Genomic DNA, 22,099 nt, shown 5'->3' on the forward strand with positions numbered 1-22,099 from the left:
TATTTTCTCACATTGAGTGGGGTGCCTCATAATTTTTGATTCAATGCTGGACCATGTGGATAAAAAAATGTAGAGGCCATGGATGATATCTTCCTCCAAGGTTACATTTCTTTTTACAGGCAGAGAAGTAGGAATCACCTTGATCCCAGTGAGGCATGTTTCAGGCTTTCTTAGGGTTGTTTTATTATAGTTTTGCCCATTCTTCTGGGGCAAGACCCTGGCTCTTTTTTTCCTTGGGGGTATTGCCTTTACTTCCAGGGTGTAACCTTTCTAGGGTCTCGACTGAAAACTCAGTTTACCAAGGCTTCTATACCTCAGCAGGGATTAAACTCTACCCTCTAATCAGCACTTGCAAGGCTGCTGCACTCTCCATTCAGTTTATTATTCTCACAGCTATGGTTTGCTTCTGAGTTTTTTGGAGTCTCAGTCAGCCTGTGCGTGCACAGCCTAGGAGTCAGTCAATGACGTGAGGAAATGTGTTCAGAGATTTTTGGCTCTTTCCCTGGGGTTTTGTCCTTTCCAGTATTTGACTCGTAAGTATGAATCACTTTGGAATACCTAAACTCCTACCTGGTTATTCTTACTCCCAAGAAAATTGCTGCCTTCTTGTGGGCTTTATTCTTCTCATCCACAATTTGGACAGTATACTTGGAGAAAATTCTGTGCTGGAATTTCTCTATGTACTTCTCTTTTATAAAGGATTGTAGCCCCTAATTTCCTGACTGCATTGTTTGCTTTCTAATACCTTCCAAAGGTTGTATTATAGTTGTTTTTTTCCTCAGTGTAAATACAAACTTTTAGTCATAGTTAGAATCAGAAGCTTCCCCAATTACATATATATAGGGCATTTGAGCCTTATGTGATCTAACTGCTGGCTAATTATCTGACCCTTCTAACTTCATTTCAATTCAGTCACAGAGACCTTCACTCTGAATGCTGAACACGCAAACTTATTTCCACCTCAGGACCTTGAACTTATTGTTAACTCTGCTTGAAACACTTTAGATCCAGTTCCTCACATGACTGTCAGCTTCATGCTGACAGGCTCTTAGCCTTATTACCATTCAGAGAGCCGTTCCCTCGCTACCTTTGAAAGTCCCTCCCTACCCCAGTAACACCATTTGTCTTTTATTTTCTTCGTAGCTCTTATATTATCTGAAATGATGTTGTTCTTTTTTACATATAAGCTATGTCTTGAACAATGGCTGACACACACACACAAATGCTGAACAGGTATCTATTGAATGAATGAATTAGGGAAGTGAGGATCAGGAAATAAAGCTACAATAACGGGCAAAATGAATTCCTAGTTTGTGCAAGAGTGTATACTTTATATTGAGAAGTTAATGAGGTGAGGAGACCTGGGATAGGTCAGCTGTTTTCCCACTAACTTGGGAGCTTGTGTCTTGTATAAGGTCTAGGCCTGCCTGACAGCCTGAGCTGGCCAGATTCCCAGATTTCTCTTGGTTTCTTGCTTCGTGATCACTGTGATTTCAAGATAGGCATATATACTCCTCCCTATCTCTAGCGGCAATCTGTGGCTGGGTAGAGAGTTTCCTTAGAGCAAGTTGAGAGATAGGCAACTGCTGGCTTCTTGAGCAGACTGTCAATTTCTAGCCTTAAACTGGTTTAAAATAATTTCCCACTTGTTTTCTCAAACTCCCAGACCCACCACTGAAAATTCATGACTTTTTTCAAGGACTTCTATTGATGTTCCTAGCTGCCTCACTGAAATCTATCTATGCCACATATTCGGTGATGAACATGTTCATTTATCAGGTCTACCCCGGCTGTCTCAGTCAGCATTTTAGGTTAGTAGGAGCCTCAGGACTATTTTATGGCTGTAAGTAATGGTGAGTGTTGGTACAGATGTCAGTATGCTTTCATTCCCAGAGACAGATGTCTGGGGTCAGTAACAGTGGACAGGTTGTGCCCCAGAATATTCTCAGTCTCAGGGGTTCCTTTTGGGATCTCTGAACCCCCACTAGACTTTTCAGGTTCTGGTTTTGTCTGGTCCGGCCTTGACAGCTCATTTGTGTGTCAGGACAGCAGAAGCTGCATCTTCAAACAGGGATGACCAACAGTGATCCCCTGTTTCACGGAGCCCTCAGTACTGCCTGTGTTCTAGTGGGAACATATTGCATTTGCAGAGTGGGATGAGAGTGCACCAAGGTGATGGGAAGACCTAGGGATTGTGGCCCCACCCCGTGTGCTTGCTGGCAGAGTCAATCCTGGGCAGATAATTTAACCCCTTTGTGCAGAACTGCTCACATGTCTGTGCCATTCTTCATTGAAGGAGAACCCAACCCAGGCCAGATGCATGGGTCTAATGACACAATAGAGGCGAAGTCACTTTGAGAAGACATCATCTCTCACAAGGAGAGGGATCACTGGTGTGAGGAGCAACAGCCAATCTCTGCCTAAAGTGCTGCTGAAAAGCTGCTGCCTGCAGGACAGTAAGAACAGTTGTGGTCACAGGGACTTAACCTGTGTGCTTGTTATGGATCGAATTGTGTCTCCCCAAAAGGGATTCAAGTCCTAATCTCCAGTGCTGTGAAAGTGACCTTATTTGAAAATAGGGTCTTGGAAGATGTTATTAGTTAAGAGGAGGCCAAATTAATCTGGTATGACTGGTGTCCTTGCAGAAAGAGGAAATCAGACACAGAGGGATGAGGGCGGAACACTATGGACTACCAGCAAGCCACCGCCAAACCCCAGAAAAAGACTTGGAAGATTCTTTCCAACAGTCTTCAGATGGAGCGCTCCCCTGCTCGACACACCTTGATTTCTCACTTCCAGCCGCTGGAACGGGGAGGCCATAAATTTCTGTTTTACACCACCAGTTTGTGGTTGTTTGTTATGGCAGCCCCAAAAAACTAAGACAGTCCTCAAAGATGTGTTTTATTATCCTCTTCCCACTCCTTAAACAGGAGTTTAAATTCTGGTTTAGAATCAGGACTAAGGTGCACGGGTGGGGGCGTCACAGTTCATGCATTGGCGGTAACTTTTTGAGTTCCCTGTTGTGGGTCAGGCACTTTCCTTATTATTATTTCTATTTCTCACAATTACACTTTGAGTTAGAGATCCTCTTTTTTGTCAGATGAAAAAAATTGAGGCTTAGAGAAGTTAAAGGGCTTGCCTCGTCTGCGGAAGAGCAAGGATTATAAACTAGGTCTGACCTCGGGACCTGTGCTCTTAACCTTAATTCTCGCTCTCTGGGTAAGAAAGGCTTTTGAGGCAGACAGAGGCTCTTAGATTCCGGAATATGCCTGAGCATGTAAAGTTAACCTCTGCACAAAGTTGTGGGGGTTTTAGCAAGTCATTGAACAGGCGACATATTCTACCGGCCATCTTGGTTGTGGCAACCTCAATTTTTTATTTTTCCGTGACGACAACCAAGGGAATTAGGCAAAGCCGCCCTACCCAGGCTTTTTAAGTTACACCCAAAAAGTCTTTCAGTAAAGAGCAACGTTTTTCCGTCGCCAGGGCCCAGGGCGGGGCCATTTAGAGCGCAGCTACCACCTAGGCTCGGCCCACGGCTCGCGGGTCGCAGACGGCCGGGGCGGGGCTCGGGTGGGCCACGCCGGCCCACGCCTCTCGGCCCCGCCCCCTCATTTAAATACGCGGCGCCGGCGGGTGCGTCGAGCTCGCCGCGGATCCAAAATGGCGGCGTGTGGACGTGTACCGGGGATGTTCCGCTTGTCGGCGGCGCTGCAGCTGTTGCTGCTGGCCGCTGCCGGGGCCCAGAAACTCCCGGCCCAGGGCAGTCACGGCCAGGGCCAGGGCCCCGGGGCCAACGTTGTGCCCTTCGCAGGGCAGCCTGGGGGCGGCGGGCCGGCGGGTCAGCAGCTGCCCCAGCTGCCTCAATCATCTCAGCTCCAGAACCAGCAGCACCAGCAGCAGCAGCCGCCTCAGCCACCGCAGCAGCCTTTTCCGGCGGGTGGGCCTCCGGCCCGGCGGGGCGGAGCGGGGCCTGGCGGGGGCTGGAAGCTGGCGGAGGAAGAGTCCTGCAGGGAGGACGTGACCCGTGTGTGCCCCAAGCACACCTGGAGCAACAACCTAGCGGTGCTCGAGTGCTTGCAGGACGTGAGGGAGGTGAGGAGGCGCAACGAGGCAGGAGGCTAGGCCTGGTGCGGGCCCAAGGGTGTAGCCGGCCTTGGAAGCCGCTGACGCCGGTCTGCTGCTTCTCTGGCTTCCTCTTCGCAGCACTCATCCCTTCTCTCCCTGCCTCTCTTTCCCCGACGGGTTTGGAAAAGAGAATCCCACCCCTCCCCTTCATTCCGCGGCCTCCTGTTCGGTTCGTGGGGCGAGGGTTTGGGATACCGAGCCCAGCTCTTGGCCCCAGTCGACGAAGCCCGGAGCGTGTTTGTGTTTGTTTCCTGTCTTTTGTGTGTGTGATGCTCTATGCTCCTCGCCCAGGACCTGCTTAGGATTTTGCCATCCATTTCGATATGGGCAATTCGTAGTAATTTATTTAAATATGAAAAATGGTTGTCGTACGTAAGCTCAAAGAATGATCTGTTTGTTGTTGTTGGGTAATATTTGCTTAGGTAACTCGGGTTCTGTTCTGATGTGTGTGGTAATCAGAATTTACTGTCTTCTCCCGATTCTTGTAATTCGCGAGTCCCTATTATTTACCTAGTGCTAAACCGGTTGTATGTCATTTTGTTTTCAGTTCTTTTGGTCAATTTGTAGTGAAACTCATGTTTAAGCTAATACTCCAAGTGAGCTAGAGCCCCAGAGCTTGAAAAGTTGGGATAGCATTTGAAACTGTAACACATCCAGTATTTGTGATGGGGCTATGGGATTTGCCTTTCTGACGCCTGAATATGACTTTTAACAGTAACTCTAAATGAAATCTAGATTTGATATTGTTTGATGTGATTTAGTTAAGTGACGTTGAGAATTTCTTTGGATTTAATGCTGTAGATAGTAAGTGCATATTTGACAATTCTCAAAGTTTGGAAGCAAAGCTGGTAGGGATACTTTTTCCAAGGGTATAGGTATATATAATTAGTCCTAGACAAGTAGATTGAAGCTGGTGCTTGAGATAGTTTCCTTTGGGAAGTTATATCACCAGAAGTGTTCAAGGCCATTGAAGACCCTTGGTTTGTAGAAAATTGCTATTCTTGGCACTTCTCCCATCCCTTCATGTGATAGTCACTCTAGTAGTCTATACAAAAGTAATTCAGAAGTGGAAAAAACATGTGTAATTAGGAGACAGAAAGATAATTTCCAGAGTCACTTTGAAGTTGGGGCCTTAGGTGACTACAGGCTGAAGACTATTAGGATAATCCCTTGTCATCATTTGTACTTCAGTTACTCCTCTTTGTAGGTACAGCTAAGATTCTTAAGTTGTCAAGCATTTTGGCATTTTCCTTTTGGTCTCTGAGAATGTATAATAGATGTTGTTTCTTCAAACTAGGGTACAAATATTGTTCACCAAAGATCTTGTTTGCAGTTTGTGGCAGAGAGAGAACATTGTTAAGGAGAGTCACCCATTTAAGGAGTACATCTCTTCCTTTGTGCGCGTTGGGAACTTTGGAAAACTCCAGTTGCAGGAGCAGTCTTAGTCATGTCATGCAGGTGAAAGGGAGTTAACAGTTTACGTAATCTATAACTACCTTAGATTTGACTAATTTTGGAATCTGTTATGTTTAGTGAATACTATCTTGCATTACTTATTGCAAGGAATCTGGTCTACAAATTTAATCCCAGCTCTACCATTGACTGTAAGATTCCCAGCAAGAAAATTATTTAAGTAACTACATTTTTTTTTCCTTTATGGAGATAAAATATAAACTCTTTGAGGCTAGGTACTAGGTCTTATGCATCCTTTATGACCTAGAGTACCTAATTAAATACTTCACACTGATTAGAGAACTTGTCCATTTATTGAGGATGAATAAACTAATACAGGCAGTTTTATCTTCAGAGGAAGAAATGACTTGTGAATTGGAGGTGGGAGTAATTTTTTTTTTTGGAGGGGGTTCCAATTTCCAATTCAGTGAATTTTCCTTCAGTTTATATACAGAAAAATTGAAAGAAAAGTACCATGAATTCCCTGTTATACCCTTCAGAAGGTAGAGTTATTTTTAAATTAGTTTTTTTTTTTTCTCTTTGAAGACAAAAGGAAATTTTGTTTCACTTAGTTTGAAGTTTAAGAATTAACTAAATCTGATCTGGTTTAAAAGCATAAATTATTGAAATTAGGCACATATGCGGAAAAATGTATGGAATATATTTGTATTTGTTATTCAGTTAGTAGGACTATTTGATAGGGAAGTCAGCATATGTGCTTTTTATCCCTTTGGATACAAATCTAGGGAAGATTGTTCTCTGTGTACTTGCTATTAGAATAATGAAAAGGTAGAGAATGTGAGTTTTTAAATGGCAGCATCATAAATCATATTATTATTATATCTTTTGGTACAATATGGGGAATTGAAGCCTGGACTTTTATATGTGGGAAGCAGGCACTCAACTTTTGAGCCACATCAGCTCCCCTGAGTTGGTTTATTCATTTGTTTGCTTGTTGTTTGTTTGTTTTTTTTTTTTTTAGTAGGCACGGGGAACTGAACCTGGGACCTCCTATGTGGGAAGCAGGCACTCAACCACTTGAGCTACATCTACTCCCCACATTGTTATTAAGAAACAATACAGGGAAATATAGTGTTAGATTAAGACATGAATTAGAATATTTCAAGGTTCTATCTACAAGTTATCCTCTCCATATCATGACTTTTCTCCATCGCGGTTTTGATATATGATGGATCAGCATAAGAAATTAAATGGGAAATTGGGGGGAGTTTTGTGGAAGCCCCAGATGATACACAAAGGCCAGCAGATGACACAGAAAAAAGTTTAGAAACTCATAAATGCATAACATATATGTATAGTATTGTATAATATCAACATAGTTTATCTTTTAATACCATAAATATACCCAGATTTTACAATAAGGTACTGTAAACACCCTTTAAAAGAAAAAGAAAAAATTCAGACTTCTCTGGTATGAAGGGAGGGCCAAAAAATTTTATGCAGATTTTCCAAATCATGGGGGTGCTGCACTGTAAACCTCTGCATTGTGGAAGGGATGACTATTGTATGTTCAAATTATATAGTAATTCACTTAAAAATTTTAATTTTTATGAAATTATGATACTTTCAGTTTGTCTAATGCATCATAAGCCGACAAATTAAAAATCTGTACATAAACTACATTTAAACTACATATAGATTATAGGGGAATTCTTTTTTTTAACCCTCTCAGATGAGCCATGCTTTTAAAAAGACCAAGTATACCCAATAGGCACCTATTAAATAGTATTTGTTATAGCAATAATGTTGAGGTAGTAGTACTGGTTATGTGTATAGAGTAGTTGTTTGTAAAATCTAACTAGAAAATCTAAGTAGAAAAAGACTACTCCCTGGCATCTACCACCCTGTGAAGCGGTAGGAATACCAAAGAAAGACAATATACTGCTCTCTAAGGTATGGTAAAGAGATAGGAGATGTTTAACGTTGCAAGTAATTTAAAAATATGTATGCTTGGCTGTAAAGGCCAGCAGTTATCTAGTGTTTAGAAGTTTCAGGTAAAGACATTGGTTCCTTAAAAAAGTTTATTTGTGAAATTTATAGTTTTCCTTGTTTTTTTAATTTTGTTTTTGTTAGAGTAAAAAAAACCTTTTTAATGAGGACATTTTTAAAAACATACACAGAAGTGGAGAGAATACTATAATCACTGAATGTATCACCCAGCTTCAGCTATCATCAACACTTTTTTTGGTGGCAGTTGGGGGAGGAAGTAGAAGGGTTGGGAGACTGGAATATTTTAAAACAAAACCCAGGCACCCTGTAATTTCGCTCATAAATACTTAAATGTTTATCTCTGATAAAGACTTTTTTTAAAAGAGCTGAGAAACTAAGTATTCCTTTTTTTTTTTTTTAAGATTTATTTTATTTATTTCTCCCTCCTCCCCCCATTTCCCCCAATGTCTGTCTCTGTGTCTATTCACTGTGTGCTCTTCTGTGTCTGCTTGTATTCTCATTAGGCAGTTCCAGGAACTGATCCTGGGACCTTCCAGAGTGGGAGAGAGGTGATTACTTTCTTGTGCCACCTCAACTCCCTGTTCTGCTATGTCTTCCTACTTTCTGTCATCGGTATCTCTTGTGTCATCTTGCTGTGCCAGTTCTCAGCATCAGCCGGCACACCTCCGCGGGGCAGCCTATTCACACTGGGCGGCATTCGCACACAGGACGGCACTCCTGCATGGAGCAGCATTCCCGTGTGGGCCAGCACTCCACGGGGTCCAGCTTGCTGCATGGGGCAGCTTGCCCCACCAGGGGGCATTGAACCCTGAATCTCCTATATAGTAGATTATGGTAGATGGGAGCCCAACTGGTTGAGCCACATCCATTTCCCAAGTATTCTTTTTTATTAAAAGCATTTTGAAAGATACCTTCAGAAGTTCTTTTTTTTCTCTCTCTCTCTTTTCTTTTAAATGTTACATTAAAAAAATATAAGAGGTCCCCATACACCCCCCCACCCCCCTCACCCCACACCTCCCACAGCAACAACCTCTTTCATCGTTGTGGGACATTCATTGCATTTGGTGACCTTCAGAAGTTCTTGTTACGTTCTCTATCTTTTTTTTTAAAAGATTTATTTATTTCTCCTTACCCCCTCGTTGTTTGCATTTGCTGTGTCTGTACGTTTTCCTTCTTTCTTTAGGAGGCACTGGGAACCAAACCCCATTTTGGAGGGAGGCGCCTAATCACTTTAGTCACCTCCGTTCTCTGCTTTGCTGTGTCTCTCATTGTTTTTTACTCTTGTGTCATCTTGTTGTGTCAGCTTGCTATCTTGCTAGTGCTCTTTAGGAGGCTCTGCTTGTCTTCTCTTTAGGCAGCACTGGGAACTCATTCTGGGACTTTCCAAAGTGAGGGAGAGGTGCTCAATCTCTTGCACCACCTCAGCTCCCTGGTCTGCTGCATCTCTTATTCTCTTTCCTCTCTGTCTCTTTTTGTTGTTGTTGCATCATCTTGCCGCGCCAGCTTTCTATGTGGGCCAGCACTCCTGCTCGGGCCAGCACTCCCATTTGGCCTAGCATGCTGTGTGAGTCAGCTTGCCACATGGGTCAGCACTCTGCATGGACCAGCACTCTGCACGGGCCAGCACTCCGCACGGGCCAGCTCTCTGCTTAGGCTATTTTGCCGAGCGGTCCAGCGTGCCTTCAGCAGGAGCCCCGGGGGATTGAACCCTGGACCTCCTTTATAGTAGATGGGAGCCCAGTTGCTTGAGCCACATCCACTTCCCTTGCAGTCTTATTTAGGAGGCATTGGAAATTGAACCAGGGACCTCCATGTAGTAGGTGGGAGTTCAGTCGCTTGAGCCACATCTGCTTCACCTTGTTACCTTCTCTTGATATGTCAGTCTCATAAATTTGAGGATCAGTACCTAAGTACTATATACAAAGTGAATGCTTTATTATTATTATTTTTTAAAGTGGATGCTTTATAAATATTTACTGAAGATGGACTACTTTATGAGTTGAATAGGAATGAACATTGCAGCATTACGCTAAACCGCACTTTCAAACTCTTAGTGAACATTTAAATCTGTTCCTAACCTTTCACTTAACTGTATCCTTAAGATAGTGTATAACTCTGTCCTTATCACCTCAATTAATACTCTTGTTGGTCCTCCTTATAGCTGATAGTGTTATCTCAGTTGAGATGAGGTAACTTGGCCAACATTTTATCATCAGTGATAGAACTGTTATTCTGCAGATTCTCTTTCACCTTCAATGTCCATACTCTTTCCAATTTACCATGGGTGCTTGAGCTAAGGAAAATTAGTATGTGACTTTTGAGAATGCCAGGGGTTTATAAGTGGACGCTAAATGGGAAGGGCCACCTGGAAGCAGACTCCTTTTCTTCATTGTCAAGAACAATTGGGGGGGTAGGGGGGGGTTTATAGGAATCACCTATATTTTTGGTGTAACATTTATGTAATCTAAAGCTTCTTTAAAAGGAAAGAAAGAAGGGAAGGAAGGAGAGGAAGGAAGAAAGAAAGAATTGGGTAGCAAAAGCTCCTATGCATGGAAGTATTGATCAGCATTGTCAGAGTAAATTTAATTATGAGGTTGAGTCCCTTATGGGCAGAAATTCTCCTAAAGAAATGATTTTCAACCAGTTAACCTTAAGCAGAGTTTGTACTTGTATAGTGGAATGATTTAGATGTTTTTCCCTGCTCTGTGTATTGACTTTGGAATAGCAAAAAGAGTGAACTGGGACTAAAGCTGGCACTTTATTTATGACTTTAGGCAAGTCATTTTACCACTGTGAATCTCAGTTTCCTCAAGTGTTAAACGAAAAGTTTGGATAACAGTATAATTTCTAAGGCCCCTGTAATTTAACCTCTAAGAATCGTTTCATGTATATATTTTCTATATGTATATATTGTATAGTTTTCGTGATTTAGGTATGTGCTATCTCATGTCTCTCTATTCATTCATGGGGGGAAATCAGTGATATGAATAATACCCAATAACAATCCAAACTTTGTTTAGTTTTAGGATATATTATGATTGTTTTGTTTGAGCCAATATGAAATTTCCTCCTAGAAGCTAATTAACCACCTAATCAAGTCATTATTGATCGCCTTTTATGTACCTGTCATTGTGGAAAAACACTAGAATGTCTGTTTATATTTTTTGTATGTGTGTGTGTTTATGTGTGTATATCTATACCTATATCTATCTATAAATTATCACATTTTTTAGGAGGTACTGGGGATTGAACCCAGGACCTTTTACATGGGAAGCAAGTATTCAGTCTCTTGAGTTACAGCCACTCCCCATATATATTAGATATTACATATTTTTAAAGGAAGCATTAAAATGGCTTATAGGGTATGATGCAAGTTAATTTTCCTTTGTTCAGCAAACATTTATTGAGTACCTCCTATGTGCAAGACACTGTTTTCAGTGTTAGAGGATACAAATATATGACAATAGCATTTATTGAGGGCTTTCTTTGTGCCCTGTCCTAAGGTGCTTTTTAGGTATTATATCTCATTTAATGCTACTATATATATACACACACACACACACACACACATACATATATATATACATACATACATACATATATATATACACACATACACACAGAGGGAGAGGGAGTTTGCTTTTTTCTAGGGCTGATATATGTATATATTTTTTAATGAAGAAATGAGGCTTAAGTAATAGTCCTCACAGCTAGTAAATAAGGAAACTAACATTTGAAAGCAGGTTTATCTATCTGTAATTAGCTGTGTCCTCCTTCCCCCACTCTTAGGGATTTATAACCTAAAACTGCACTGTCCATTGTGGTAGATACCAGTCATATGTGGCTACTGAGCAGTTGAAATGTGGCTAATCTGAATTGATTGAGATGTGCTGTAAGTGTAAAACACACACTTGATTTTGAAGGCTTTGTACCAAAAAAAAGTAAAATATCATTAATTTTTATATTAATGACATAATTGAATGATATATTGGATATAATGAGCTAAATAAAATTATTAAAATTAAGTTTACTTCTTTCTAATGTGACTACTAGAAAACATAAAATAATATTTATGGCTCAGATTATGTTTCTGTTGGGCAGCACTGATCTAAAAGAAGAAAAAGAAATATCTGTACACTAAAAACCATAATGCAAATTACAAAGTAGTAAGTGCCATAAGAAAAGGATAAATTAAATGCTGTTGGCATATCATAGAGGAAATGGTTTGGAGAATTAGAAAAATGATCTTTAATATTTTTCATTCTTCTCTTAAATTGGTGGTTCATATCATGAAATTCTTAATTTAGCAACTTTAAAAATACCTCCTAATCTTGTAGTGAATGGCTCTTATCTTCAACATACCTAGTTTATGAGTTGTAAGGGTACTATAGCTCCATCAGCCTGAGAGGAACAGTAGTTTGATAAAACTGGAAGTCCGTAGGTCACTCATCCTTATTTGGTTGAGTTACATAAATTTGAAACTTAAAAAAGAATCTCAAGTGATGGTCCTCAGAACTGTGCCAGTACTACCCTTGTATCTGAATTAAAATAGAGTGTGGAAGAATGAGAAGTGTGGACTGGAATCTAAAAATAATGAATTAAGAGAATCAAACATCTGTTTTCATTCAGCTTTAATATTTTACTGAAATTAGAAAATTTTGTTAGCTCCATGCCTGGTTTTTACAGCACCTGCAAATCCTTCAGTTAAAGCCTCAATAACATATATAACTTAATGGGGGGAGTCAGTGAAAATGGTTACTGACTTGAATTCTGTACACTTATAAAAGTGATAAAACTCCTAAAAATGTGGTTTTTTTTTTCTTTAAAAAAGTAATAAAAGTGATACATATCCAAAATTATAAGCAAGCTAAACAGTTAAGTGAAATGATAGGAAAATTTGCCAGGAGAATGTGAAAATAAATTCTAAATAAATTCAAATACAAAACATAAAAAAAAATAAAAAGGGAACAAAAGAAAAAAAATCATGTAAGAAGAAATTGCTGTAGTGACTAGGAAGATTTTATTTGTAACTTAGGTTTAAACTAAAAAGACAGCCTGCAAGTCACTTAACAGAATTCCCAAACTTCTTGCACTTGACCAAATCAGTTCTCTTATGTGATAAACAACATGCAGTGATGGACAGTAACCTCAAGGACTGAGAATAGGGTTTAATGGAGAGTTTTTAATTATGAATAAAGCCTGCCACCCATTAATTAGTGCCATCTACTGAGCATATTATGAAATAAAAACCAGAGGAGGTAAGATGCTATGGTGATGTGGAACTTTTGATGGGAGAAGCAATGTAAGTAGAAAAATAGAATGGACTTTGGAGCTAGACAGTCCTGGATTCAAGTCTTAGTTCACTTACCATGACCTTGTACAAATCTTTCTTTTTTAAAAAATTTTAAAAAAAGATTTATTTATTTCTCCCCACCCCCTCATTGTTTGCACTTGCTGTGTCTGTTCATCTTTCTTGTTTTTTTAGGAAGCACCAGGAACTGAACCCGGGACCTCCAATGTGGAAGGGAGGCACCTAATTGCTTTCGTGTGTCTTTCATTATATTTTTCTTCTTGTGTCTCTTGTTGCATCAGCTTGCTGCACCTGCCTGGCATGTCAGCTCAGTGTCTTCTTTAGGAGGCATGGGGAACTGAACCAGGGGCCTCCCCTGTGGTACATGGGAGCACAGTTGCTTGAGTCACATCCACTTCCCAAATTAATCTTTCAAACTTCAGTTTTCTTATCTCTAAAAGTGAGGTATGAAACCTTCCACAGAGTTGTGGTGAGGAGGAAAATTAGAAAAAAAAAGTAGACCATTCATAAAATTGTCTTTGTCCAATAAGCGGTCCAAGATCAGGCTTTATGTTCATGGTCTTAAAGAGAAAAGCGACATGATCTGTAATGCTCTGTACCTTTTATATTTTCCTTACAAGTCTCCTTCCTTCAAGAAAACTTTGGAGTGAACATTTGTAGAGTCTTTACTAAGTATTTAAAATGTTGACATGGAGAGCAGAAAGGTGAATACTATTCACCTCAGTTCTGCCACATGTTCTGTAGTTCTCTTGGTCTAAATGATGCCCAGATTTGGAATGTACTGCTTATCAGACAAAGGAAACTGCATTCTCATGGAAGAGGGGAAAACACAGTTTTTATATCCTGCAGAATGCATTACATAAAAACAGATCCTCACTTCTGCAGGATGGAAAAAAGAATCCTTCCTTCTGCAGCTGTTTTATCAGTTGAGAAACAAAAGGCATTGATTTTATCTTTTTACCCTCTGTAAAACCAGCTACATAGAAAAATTACTGAAAATTTCCTGAAAATTGGTAACTTTTCAAACACATGTAAATACTTCTGCTATTATTTTGCTAAGGTTGGAACATTTTTCTTTGGCCTGTGAAATCTATATGAAAGTATAAATACTGAATTTCATCATATTTTAAGAATATTTTCTGTATTTAAGACCGTTTTTAGAGAATTAGCTTTGAATAGTTTTGAGACAGTTAAAATACCACAATCTCTTATTAAACTCTAAGTTGGATAGACTTATGAGGACCTGACTGTTTATTATGTGTAAAGATAAAAACTTTTAGGGTGGTTGTTTTTTCTTTGTTTTGGTTTTGGATATTCTATTTTTCATCTTTAGACGTTTGGTTTGGTTTGCCCTTTTTTTTTTTAAAAAAAAAAAGATTTATTTATTTATTTCTCTCCCCTTCCCCCCCACCCCGGTTGTCTATTCTCTGTGTCCATTGGCTATGTGTTCTTCTTTGTCCGCTTCTGTAGTTGTCAGCAGCATGGGAATCTGTGTTTCTTTCTGTTGTGTCATCTTGTGTCAGCTCTCCGTGTGTCCGTGTGTGCAGTGCCATTCTTGGGCAGGCTGCACTTTCTTTCGCCCTGGGTGGCTCTCCTTAAGGGGCGTACTCCTTGTGCGTGGGGCTCCCCTACGTGGGAACACCCCTACATGGCACGGCACTCCTTGCGTGCATCAGCACTTGCATGGGCCAGCTGCACATGGGTCAGGGAGGCCCGGGGTTTGAACCGCGGACTTCCCATGTGGTAGATGGATACCCTAACCACTGGGCCAAATCCGCTTCCCTTGGCCCTTTTTTTTTTATATCCCATTTCTTTGCTCATTATGTTCATGTTTTCCTTTACGTCTGTGAGTGTACTTATCAGTAACTTTTAAGGGCCTCATCTGCTAATTTCATCAACTCCCATTTCTGAGTCTTTCTTTTGATTTATTTTTCTTGTTATTGATTGTATTTTCTTATTTCTTTGCACGTATGATATTCTGTTTGGATTTTGAGTGTTTTGAACTTTGTAACTTGTGAGTGCTGGATTTTGTTAAGTTCCTTTAAGAGTATTGAACTTTATTCTTTTTTTTTTTTTTTAAGATTTTATTTTTATTTATTTCTCTCCCCTTCCCCCCTCCCACCCCCCGCCCCAGTTGTCTGTTCTCTGTGTCTAGACGTCTGCTTCTGTTGTTGTCAGTGGCACGGGAATCTGTGTTTCTTTTTGTTGCGTCATCTTGCTGTGTCAGCTCTCCGTGTGGGCAGCGCCATTCTTAGGCAGGCTGCACTTTCTTTCGCGCTGGGCGGCTCTTGTTATGGGGCACACTCCTTGTACATGGGGCTCCCTTATGTGGGGGACACCCCGGGTGCGTGGCACGGCACTCCTTGCGCGCATCAGCACTGAGCATGGGCCAGCTACACATGGGTCAAGGAGGCCCGGGGTTTGAACCGCGGACTTCCCATGTGGTCGATGGACGCCCTAACCACTGGGCCAAGTCTGCTTCCCTGAACTTTATTCTGAAACACAGTTTATGTGCAGATCAATTTGATCCTTTGTGGCTTGCTTTAAACCTTTGTTAGGGTGAGTCCGGAGCAGCCGTTAATCTATGCCTAATTTAAGTCCATTGCTGAGGTGTGATTCTTCAGAATTTACCCAATGCCCCATGTTTATGAGCTCTCTCCAATCTGGCTGATGGGAATGAAATATTCTCTCCTTGGGTGAGCTTCTGAAATTATCTAGAGTATTTGCTTTTCAGTAGTTCTTTCCCTGGTCTCAATGAGTTTCCCCCAGTATAGACAGATCAGTACTTGACCCTTTATAGGTGTTCAGAGCTCGTTCTTCATGTGGTTTCCCCTCTCGCCCCCCAATATTCTGAAAATTCCAGCTGCCTTGGCTCTCCTGAACTTCCTGCCCAGTACCTAGAAACAGCTTCCAGGCAGTAAACTGGGGTAATTGTCAGGCTTATCTTGTTTGTTTCTCTTCTTTTACAGGGATCATAGTCCTGTTATGGAAGACCAAACATTATTTCATTTTTTAAAAAAGGCGTTTATGGTGGGACAATTCTCATGGTACAGTTAATCCTATTTACGGCCAAAGTAGAAATCACTACCTTTTTTTCCTTCCTTTATTAGAAAAGTTTTGGGTTTATTATTATTGTTTTTTAAAGATTTATTTTTTATTTATTTCTCTCCCCCCCTCCCCCCCAGTTGTCTGCTCTCTGTGTCCATTTGCTGTGTGTTCTTCTGTGACCACTTCTATCCTTATCAGCGGCACAGGGAATCTGTGTTTCTTTTTGTTGCGGCATCTTGTTGTGTCAGCTCTCTCTGTGTGCAGCACCATTCTTGGGCAGCCTGCACTTTCTTTTGTGCTGGGTGGTTCTCCTTATGGGGCGCACTCCTTGTACGTGGGGCTCCCCTACGCGGGGGACACCCCTGCATGGCACTGGACTCCTTGCGCGCATCAGCACTGTGTGTGAGCCAGCTCCACACAGTTCAAGGAGGCCCGGGGTTTGAACCACGGTCCTCCCATGTGGTAGGTAGATTCCCTATCCATTGGGCCAAGGCTGCTTCCCAAAGTTGTGGGATTATGTACATTCTTACATTTCCCCCTTTAATCAGGTTCAAATATACATTTCAATGCTGGTAATTACATTCACAATGTTTTGCTACCATTGCCACCATCTATTACCAAAACATTTCATCATTCCAAAGAGGAACCCTGTACATTTTAAGCCTTATATTCCATCCCTATCCTTACCCTGTGCCCTGGTAACCTGTATTCAAACTCAGACTTTCTAGGTTTGCTTATTTTAATTGTTCTGAATCAGTGAGCTCATACAGTATTTGCCTTTTTGTGTCTGGCTTATTTCATCAGCGTTTTGTCTTCAAGGTTCATCCATGTTGCATGTATCAGGACTTCATTCTTTTTTATGACTAAATAATGTTCCATTGTTTATATATGCTGCATTTTATTTATATATTTGGTTTTTTTTAAAGATTTATTTTTTATTTATTTCTCCCCCGCCCCCCCATTTGACTGCTCTGTGTGTCCATTTGCTATGTGTTCTTCCGTGTCTGCTTGTATTCTTGTCAGTGGCACTGGGAATCTGTGTCCCTTTTTACTGTGTCATCTTGCTGCATCAGCTCTCCGTGTGTGCGGCACCATTCCTGGGCAGGCTGCTCTCCTTACAGGGCACACTCCTTGCGTGTGGGGCTGGGCAGCTCTCCTTACAGGGCACACTCCTTGCGTGTGGGGCTCCCCTACGCGGGGGACGCCCCTGCATGGCATGGCACTCCTTGTGCGCATCAGCGCTGTGTGTGGGCCAGTCACAGTCACCACATGGGTCAGGAGGCCCGGAGTTTGAACCCTGGACCTCCCATGTGGTAGGCAGACTCTCTGTCAGTTGAGCCAGATCCACTTACCCCGTTCATCTGTCGATGTACACTTGGATTGCTTCCATCTTTTGGCAATTGAGAAATCACCACTTCTTGATTTTCAACTTCTGACATATCAAGTGAAAATGAATGGGAGAATTTGTTAGAAAGGGAATTTAACAATTATTTGACCCAACAGTTCTACTTCTGAAAATTTATTCAGATAAAGATAGTGTTTTAATGAAAAAAAAAATTTTTTTAATAGCAAATGATTGGAAATAACCCAACACCCTTCAGTAGGGAGTGATTAAATAAATTATGATGTATCCATACAATATACTGTTGTACTGTGAAAAACAATGTCTGGTATAGAAGGATTTTTAAGATCTCTTATTAAATAATGAAAGCGAAGTTACAACTCCTATAGTAGGTTACCTTTTTTGTAATCAAAGAGGAAGAATAAGAATTCTCTTTGTATTTTCTGTATTCACATTAAAATGCTCTGAAAGGATACAAAAGAGAAGTCATCTTTGGGAGAAAGAACTAGGGGAGGATAACATACTCTCCACTGTGTTTATATATTTTTAATTAAAAATATTTGAGCCATATGCATGTGTTCCCTATTTAATATGTTTTAAAATTTAAGCTAAAGATATATCTTTTTTTCACATTCCACCGCCCGTGTTGACAAAACTATTTTATGAGAATTATCGTTCATTATGTGTTAAGAGGGTCAGCTTGTTTTGGAACTGGGTTCACCCAAACCTTTTACCAGTTTCCAAGAAAAAAAGATTCCCTTTCAGTTAGATTATTTAGGGCAAAATTATCTGCTATAACAACTCCCAACATATTCGCTTGTCTTTTTTTTTTAAGATTTATTTTTATTTATTTCTCTCCCCTCTCCCCCACCCCAGTTGTCTGTTCTCTGTGTCCATTTGCTGCATCTTTTTGTCCGCTTCTGTTGTTGTCAGCGGCACAGGAATCTGTTTCTTTTTGTTGCGTCATCTTGCTGTGTCAACTCTCCGTGTTTGCGGCACCATTCTTGGGCAGGCTGAACTTCTTTAGCGCTGGGCAGCTCTCCTTACGGGGCGCACTCCTTGCACCTGGGGCTCCCCTACGCGGGGGACACTCCTGTGTGGCATGGCACTCCTTGTGCACGTCAGCCCTGCGCATGGGCCAGCTGCACACGGGTCAAGGAGGCCCGGGGTTTGAACCGCAGACCTCCCGTGTGGTAGACGGACGCCCTAACCACTGGGCCAAGTCTGCTTCCCTCTCTTGTCTTCAGACAAAAGAAATTTATTTCCAAATAGTTTTCTTGGTTGGTGGGAGAATATTACCTATCTGGTGATTCAGGGACACTGGTTTCTCTCACCTTGAGGTTCCAGTTCCTTGGGCTTGGGAGCCTTCTGCTTTCAGGCAGGAAAGAGTGCAAAAGCCCTGTTCTTGGGTGCTGCTGTTTGTGTTTTGTTTTGTTTTAGCTCTTTTTTCTATTTTTCATTTTTTAAATTGAGATATAATCCACATACCATAATAGTCACCCTTTTAACTATCTATTCTGCTCTTCTTTTACTTTTTTTAAGAGGTACTGAGGACTGAACCCAGGACCTTATACATGGGAAGCAGGCTCTGCCCTTAATTATCTGTTCTTAAGAGCCCTGGCTGGAGACGAGAAACTGCTTTTGTTTACATTTGAATCTGGCTTTATGGGGACTGGGTAATGTACTCCTGGCAGGATAGCTCTTCCTCATCGACAGTTGACATTGTGAAAAGGAGGTTGCAAAATTTTTGCAGATGGCTAGCAAGCTCTGTCATGGTTTTCATGGGCAAGTGAAGTCAAATTTTGTTGTGCTAGCCTTTGATTTGTCATATCAAGAAGTTTAGGGGAACGGATGTGGCTCAAGCAATTGGGCTCCTGTCTACTATATGGAAGGTCCCAGGTTTTCTGCTCTGTGTGGAAAGGGAACCAGTTTCTTATGATCAGTTTATAGTGTTATAATCTCTTTGATTTAAAGTATGGAAACAATTTTAGCCTTATGTGGTGATCTCGGTTCCAATTTAATCTTGCTGAGGGGTCAAGACCCTGTGTCCTGTCCCTGGTCATTAAGTCCAAGCCCTAACTTAGTGAGATAGACTCCCCTCCTGTCTTCCTTCTTCCCCTTGTTTTTTTAATAATTGAAAATTTTTTAGTTTTTTAATATAAAAAGAGCTAGTATTGTTTCTTGTCAGGTAGATGTCTTGGACAGTTCATTCAAGGAAGATTACTTAGTCCAACTTGATGATGCCCGTATCCTTTGTGTACTGAGGGAAACATTGTCAGCATATATTGGGACTGTATCTCAGGATCAGATCCTGTGGGTTTGAGCAGACACAGCAAGAGGGAGAACTCTGGGTGAGTTTTTGCAGGTAGCATTGATAGAGCTGGTGGTAACCCATCTTACATTCATGGATGCAAGGAAGTCAAAAGTGGTACCTTGGTTTTTAATCCTTCTTCCCTTCTTTTCCTGATATAGGAGATTCTCTTTTCCTCTGAGCTTATTTGTGTATTTTACAAGGACCTCTTTTTATACTTCTAAATCTTTATAGTTGAAGGCTTTTCAAGTTATGTTCTTTGCTGGAGAACATATATGTTGCCAGAATCTGAAGCTTTTGTCTTTTGATACAGCCCGTTCTTTGTTTAACTAACCATTGATGAAAGGGAACAGAGATATGTTAACATATATTGGTCAACTGTGTGTGTTTGTGTATTTTATCTTTTCATTTCATTTCATTTCATTTTTATTTTTAAAAGATTTATTTCTCCCCCCTCCCTCCATTGTCTGTACTCTGTGTCCATTTGCTTTGTGTTCCTCTGTGTCTGCTTGAATTCTCATTTGGTGACTCCGGGAACCGATCCTGGGACCTTCTGGAGTGGGAGAGAAGTGCTCATTCTCTTGCTTCACCTCAGCTCCCTGGTCTGTTGAGTCTTTTGTTGGCTCTCCTCTGTGTCTCTTTTTGTTGCGTCGTCTTGCTGCTTTAGCTCTCCTGTATGGGCCAGCATTCCTGCATGGGGTGGCACTCCTTGTGTGGGGCAGCACTCCTTGTTTGGGGCAGCACTCCTGCATGGGGCATCACTCCTGCGTGGGGCAGCCCTCCTGCATGGGCAGCACTCCACACAGGCCAGCTTGCCTTCACCAGGAGGCCCTAAGTATCAACCCCTGGACCTCCTATATGGTAGACGGGAGCCCAGTTTCTTGAACTACATCTGTTTCCCTATCCTTTTTTTTTTTTTTTTAATAATTTTTTTATTTTGAGGTATTGGGGGCTGGGGATTGAACCTGGGACCTTGTATGTGGGAAGCCGGCACTCAACCACTGAGCCACATCAGCTTCCCTGAGTTTGTTTTTCTTGTTGTTTTATTTTCGTTTTATCAGGAGGCACCGGGAACCGAACCCGGGACCTCCCATGTGGGAGGCAGGAGCTCAACTGCCTGAGCCTATACTTTATCTTTTATAATAATTACACTCACTCCAAGAGGTAGGTGGCCTTATATTATAGATAAGTATAAAGCCTAAGATTGCTATCAGCTTGCCTTTACCTAGAGAAAACCTTTCTCACTTGTCTGCCTAGTGTAATCCTGTTCATCCTTTATAACTCTGATTCAGTGTCATACCATCTTTTAGTTTGCCAAAGGGCTACCAGTGCACTGTACCAGAAATGTGTACTTGGGATAAAAGCTTACAGTTTCAAGGCCATAAAAAGTCCAACTCAAGGCACCATAAAAGGTGCTTTCTCACCAAAGTCAGCTGCCATGTGTTGAAGCAAGGTGGCTGGCAATCTCTGCCTGGTCTCCCTTCCCCTCCAGCTTTCCTGTCTCAGTCTCAGCTCCTCCATTTTCTTCCTAATTTCAGTTGCAAGCTGGCATAGGACTTGTCTCTTAAGGCTTCCTTAAGAAGTGTTGGCTGTTCCACTCTCTTCCCAAGTTCAGCTGTAAGCTTTCAGGCATATAGCAGGCTCCTTTTCACTTGCCCTGTGGACCCGGCCTCCTGGGGATTCATGTTTAAGGGATCCTCTCTCTCACATGGCAGAATCAAAAATAGGCCAGCGCCTTTTTTTTTTTTTTTCCTGTCTGTGAGGGTCTCTTTATATCAGAACCAGCAATAAAAAGCCTCACAGCAATCTTAACAGGTAGAATAATCAAAGGCCCCTCAACTGAATTTAATACAGTCAAAGGGTGTCACACCCAAAGGAGTAATTAGTTTACAAACATAATTTTTCTCTTTTTTGGGATTCATAAAATCTCAAAATACCACGCACCATTACCAAGTTTTTTCTGCCTTTTCCATTCTCTACCTCAAGTTAACACAATCAGATGTGCTACCTGCTATTGAATTATTTTTTTGGTTGGATCACACTGTCTTATAACTCTGTTTATATGTTTATCTTTCCTACTCTGAGTATAGATCCATATTTTCCTGTGTTTGTACCCCTAATATTAGATGGGCCCTGCATGTTGTAGGTTTTCAATAGATGCAAAGTGGTTGGGCAACCCAGTGTCTTCTCCAAAGCAGATTTACTTCATTCTGCTTTGATGAGGCAATATTCTTAGATTTTCCTTTTTTTCCTCAGTCCCTGAAGATGTTACTTTCACAGTTGTCTGTTTTTGGATCGTCTTTTCCATTATTATAACATCAATATATGTAACCTAAAAGCAATTCCTCAAGGTACACCAAACTCAGGAAATTGAGTCTTCTGAATTGCAGACCCAGCATCATGGCATGCCAGTTCAAGTGGATACATGTTGGAACTTCTGCTGTTTTTCATAGGAGTTTAGCAGTGCCAGGTAATAGTGATTTATGGATTGCAGTGAGATGATCAACTTATTCTCTTAAATTAATTAGAGTGTAGC

General features: G+C 41.2%; 1 protein-coding gene across 1 annotated transcript in view; it reads left to right on the top strand.

Moving 5' to 3' along the window:
- The first annotated feature begins 3,502 nt into the window (after positions 1-3,502).
- Positions 3,503-22,099, top strand: part of GLG1 (golgi glycoprotein 1) — a 167,601-nt gene continuing 149,004 nt past the window's right edge. Inside the window, exon 1 of the mRNA XM_071209077.1 lies at positions 3,503-4,095. Coding sequence (XP_071065178.1) covers positions 3,664-4,095 — 432 coding nt within the window. The 5' untranslated portion in view covers positions 3,503-3,663. The remainder of the gene's footprint in view (positions 4,096-22,099) is intronic.

The sequence above is a fragment of the Dasypus novemcinctus genome, chromosome 18, assembly GCF_030445035.2.
Source record: "Dasypus novemcinctus isolate mDasNov1 chromosome 18, mDasNov1.1.hap2, whole genome shotgun sequence".
Lineage (NCBI taxonomy): Eukaryota > Metazoa > Chordata > Mammalia > Cingulata > Dasypodidae > Dasypus > Dasypus novemcinctus.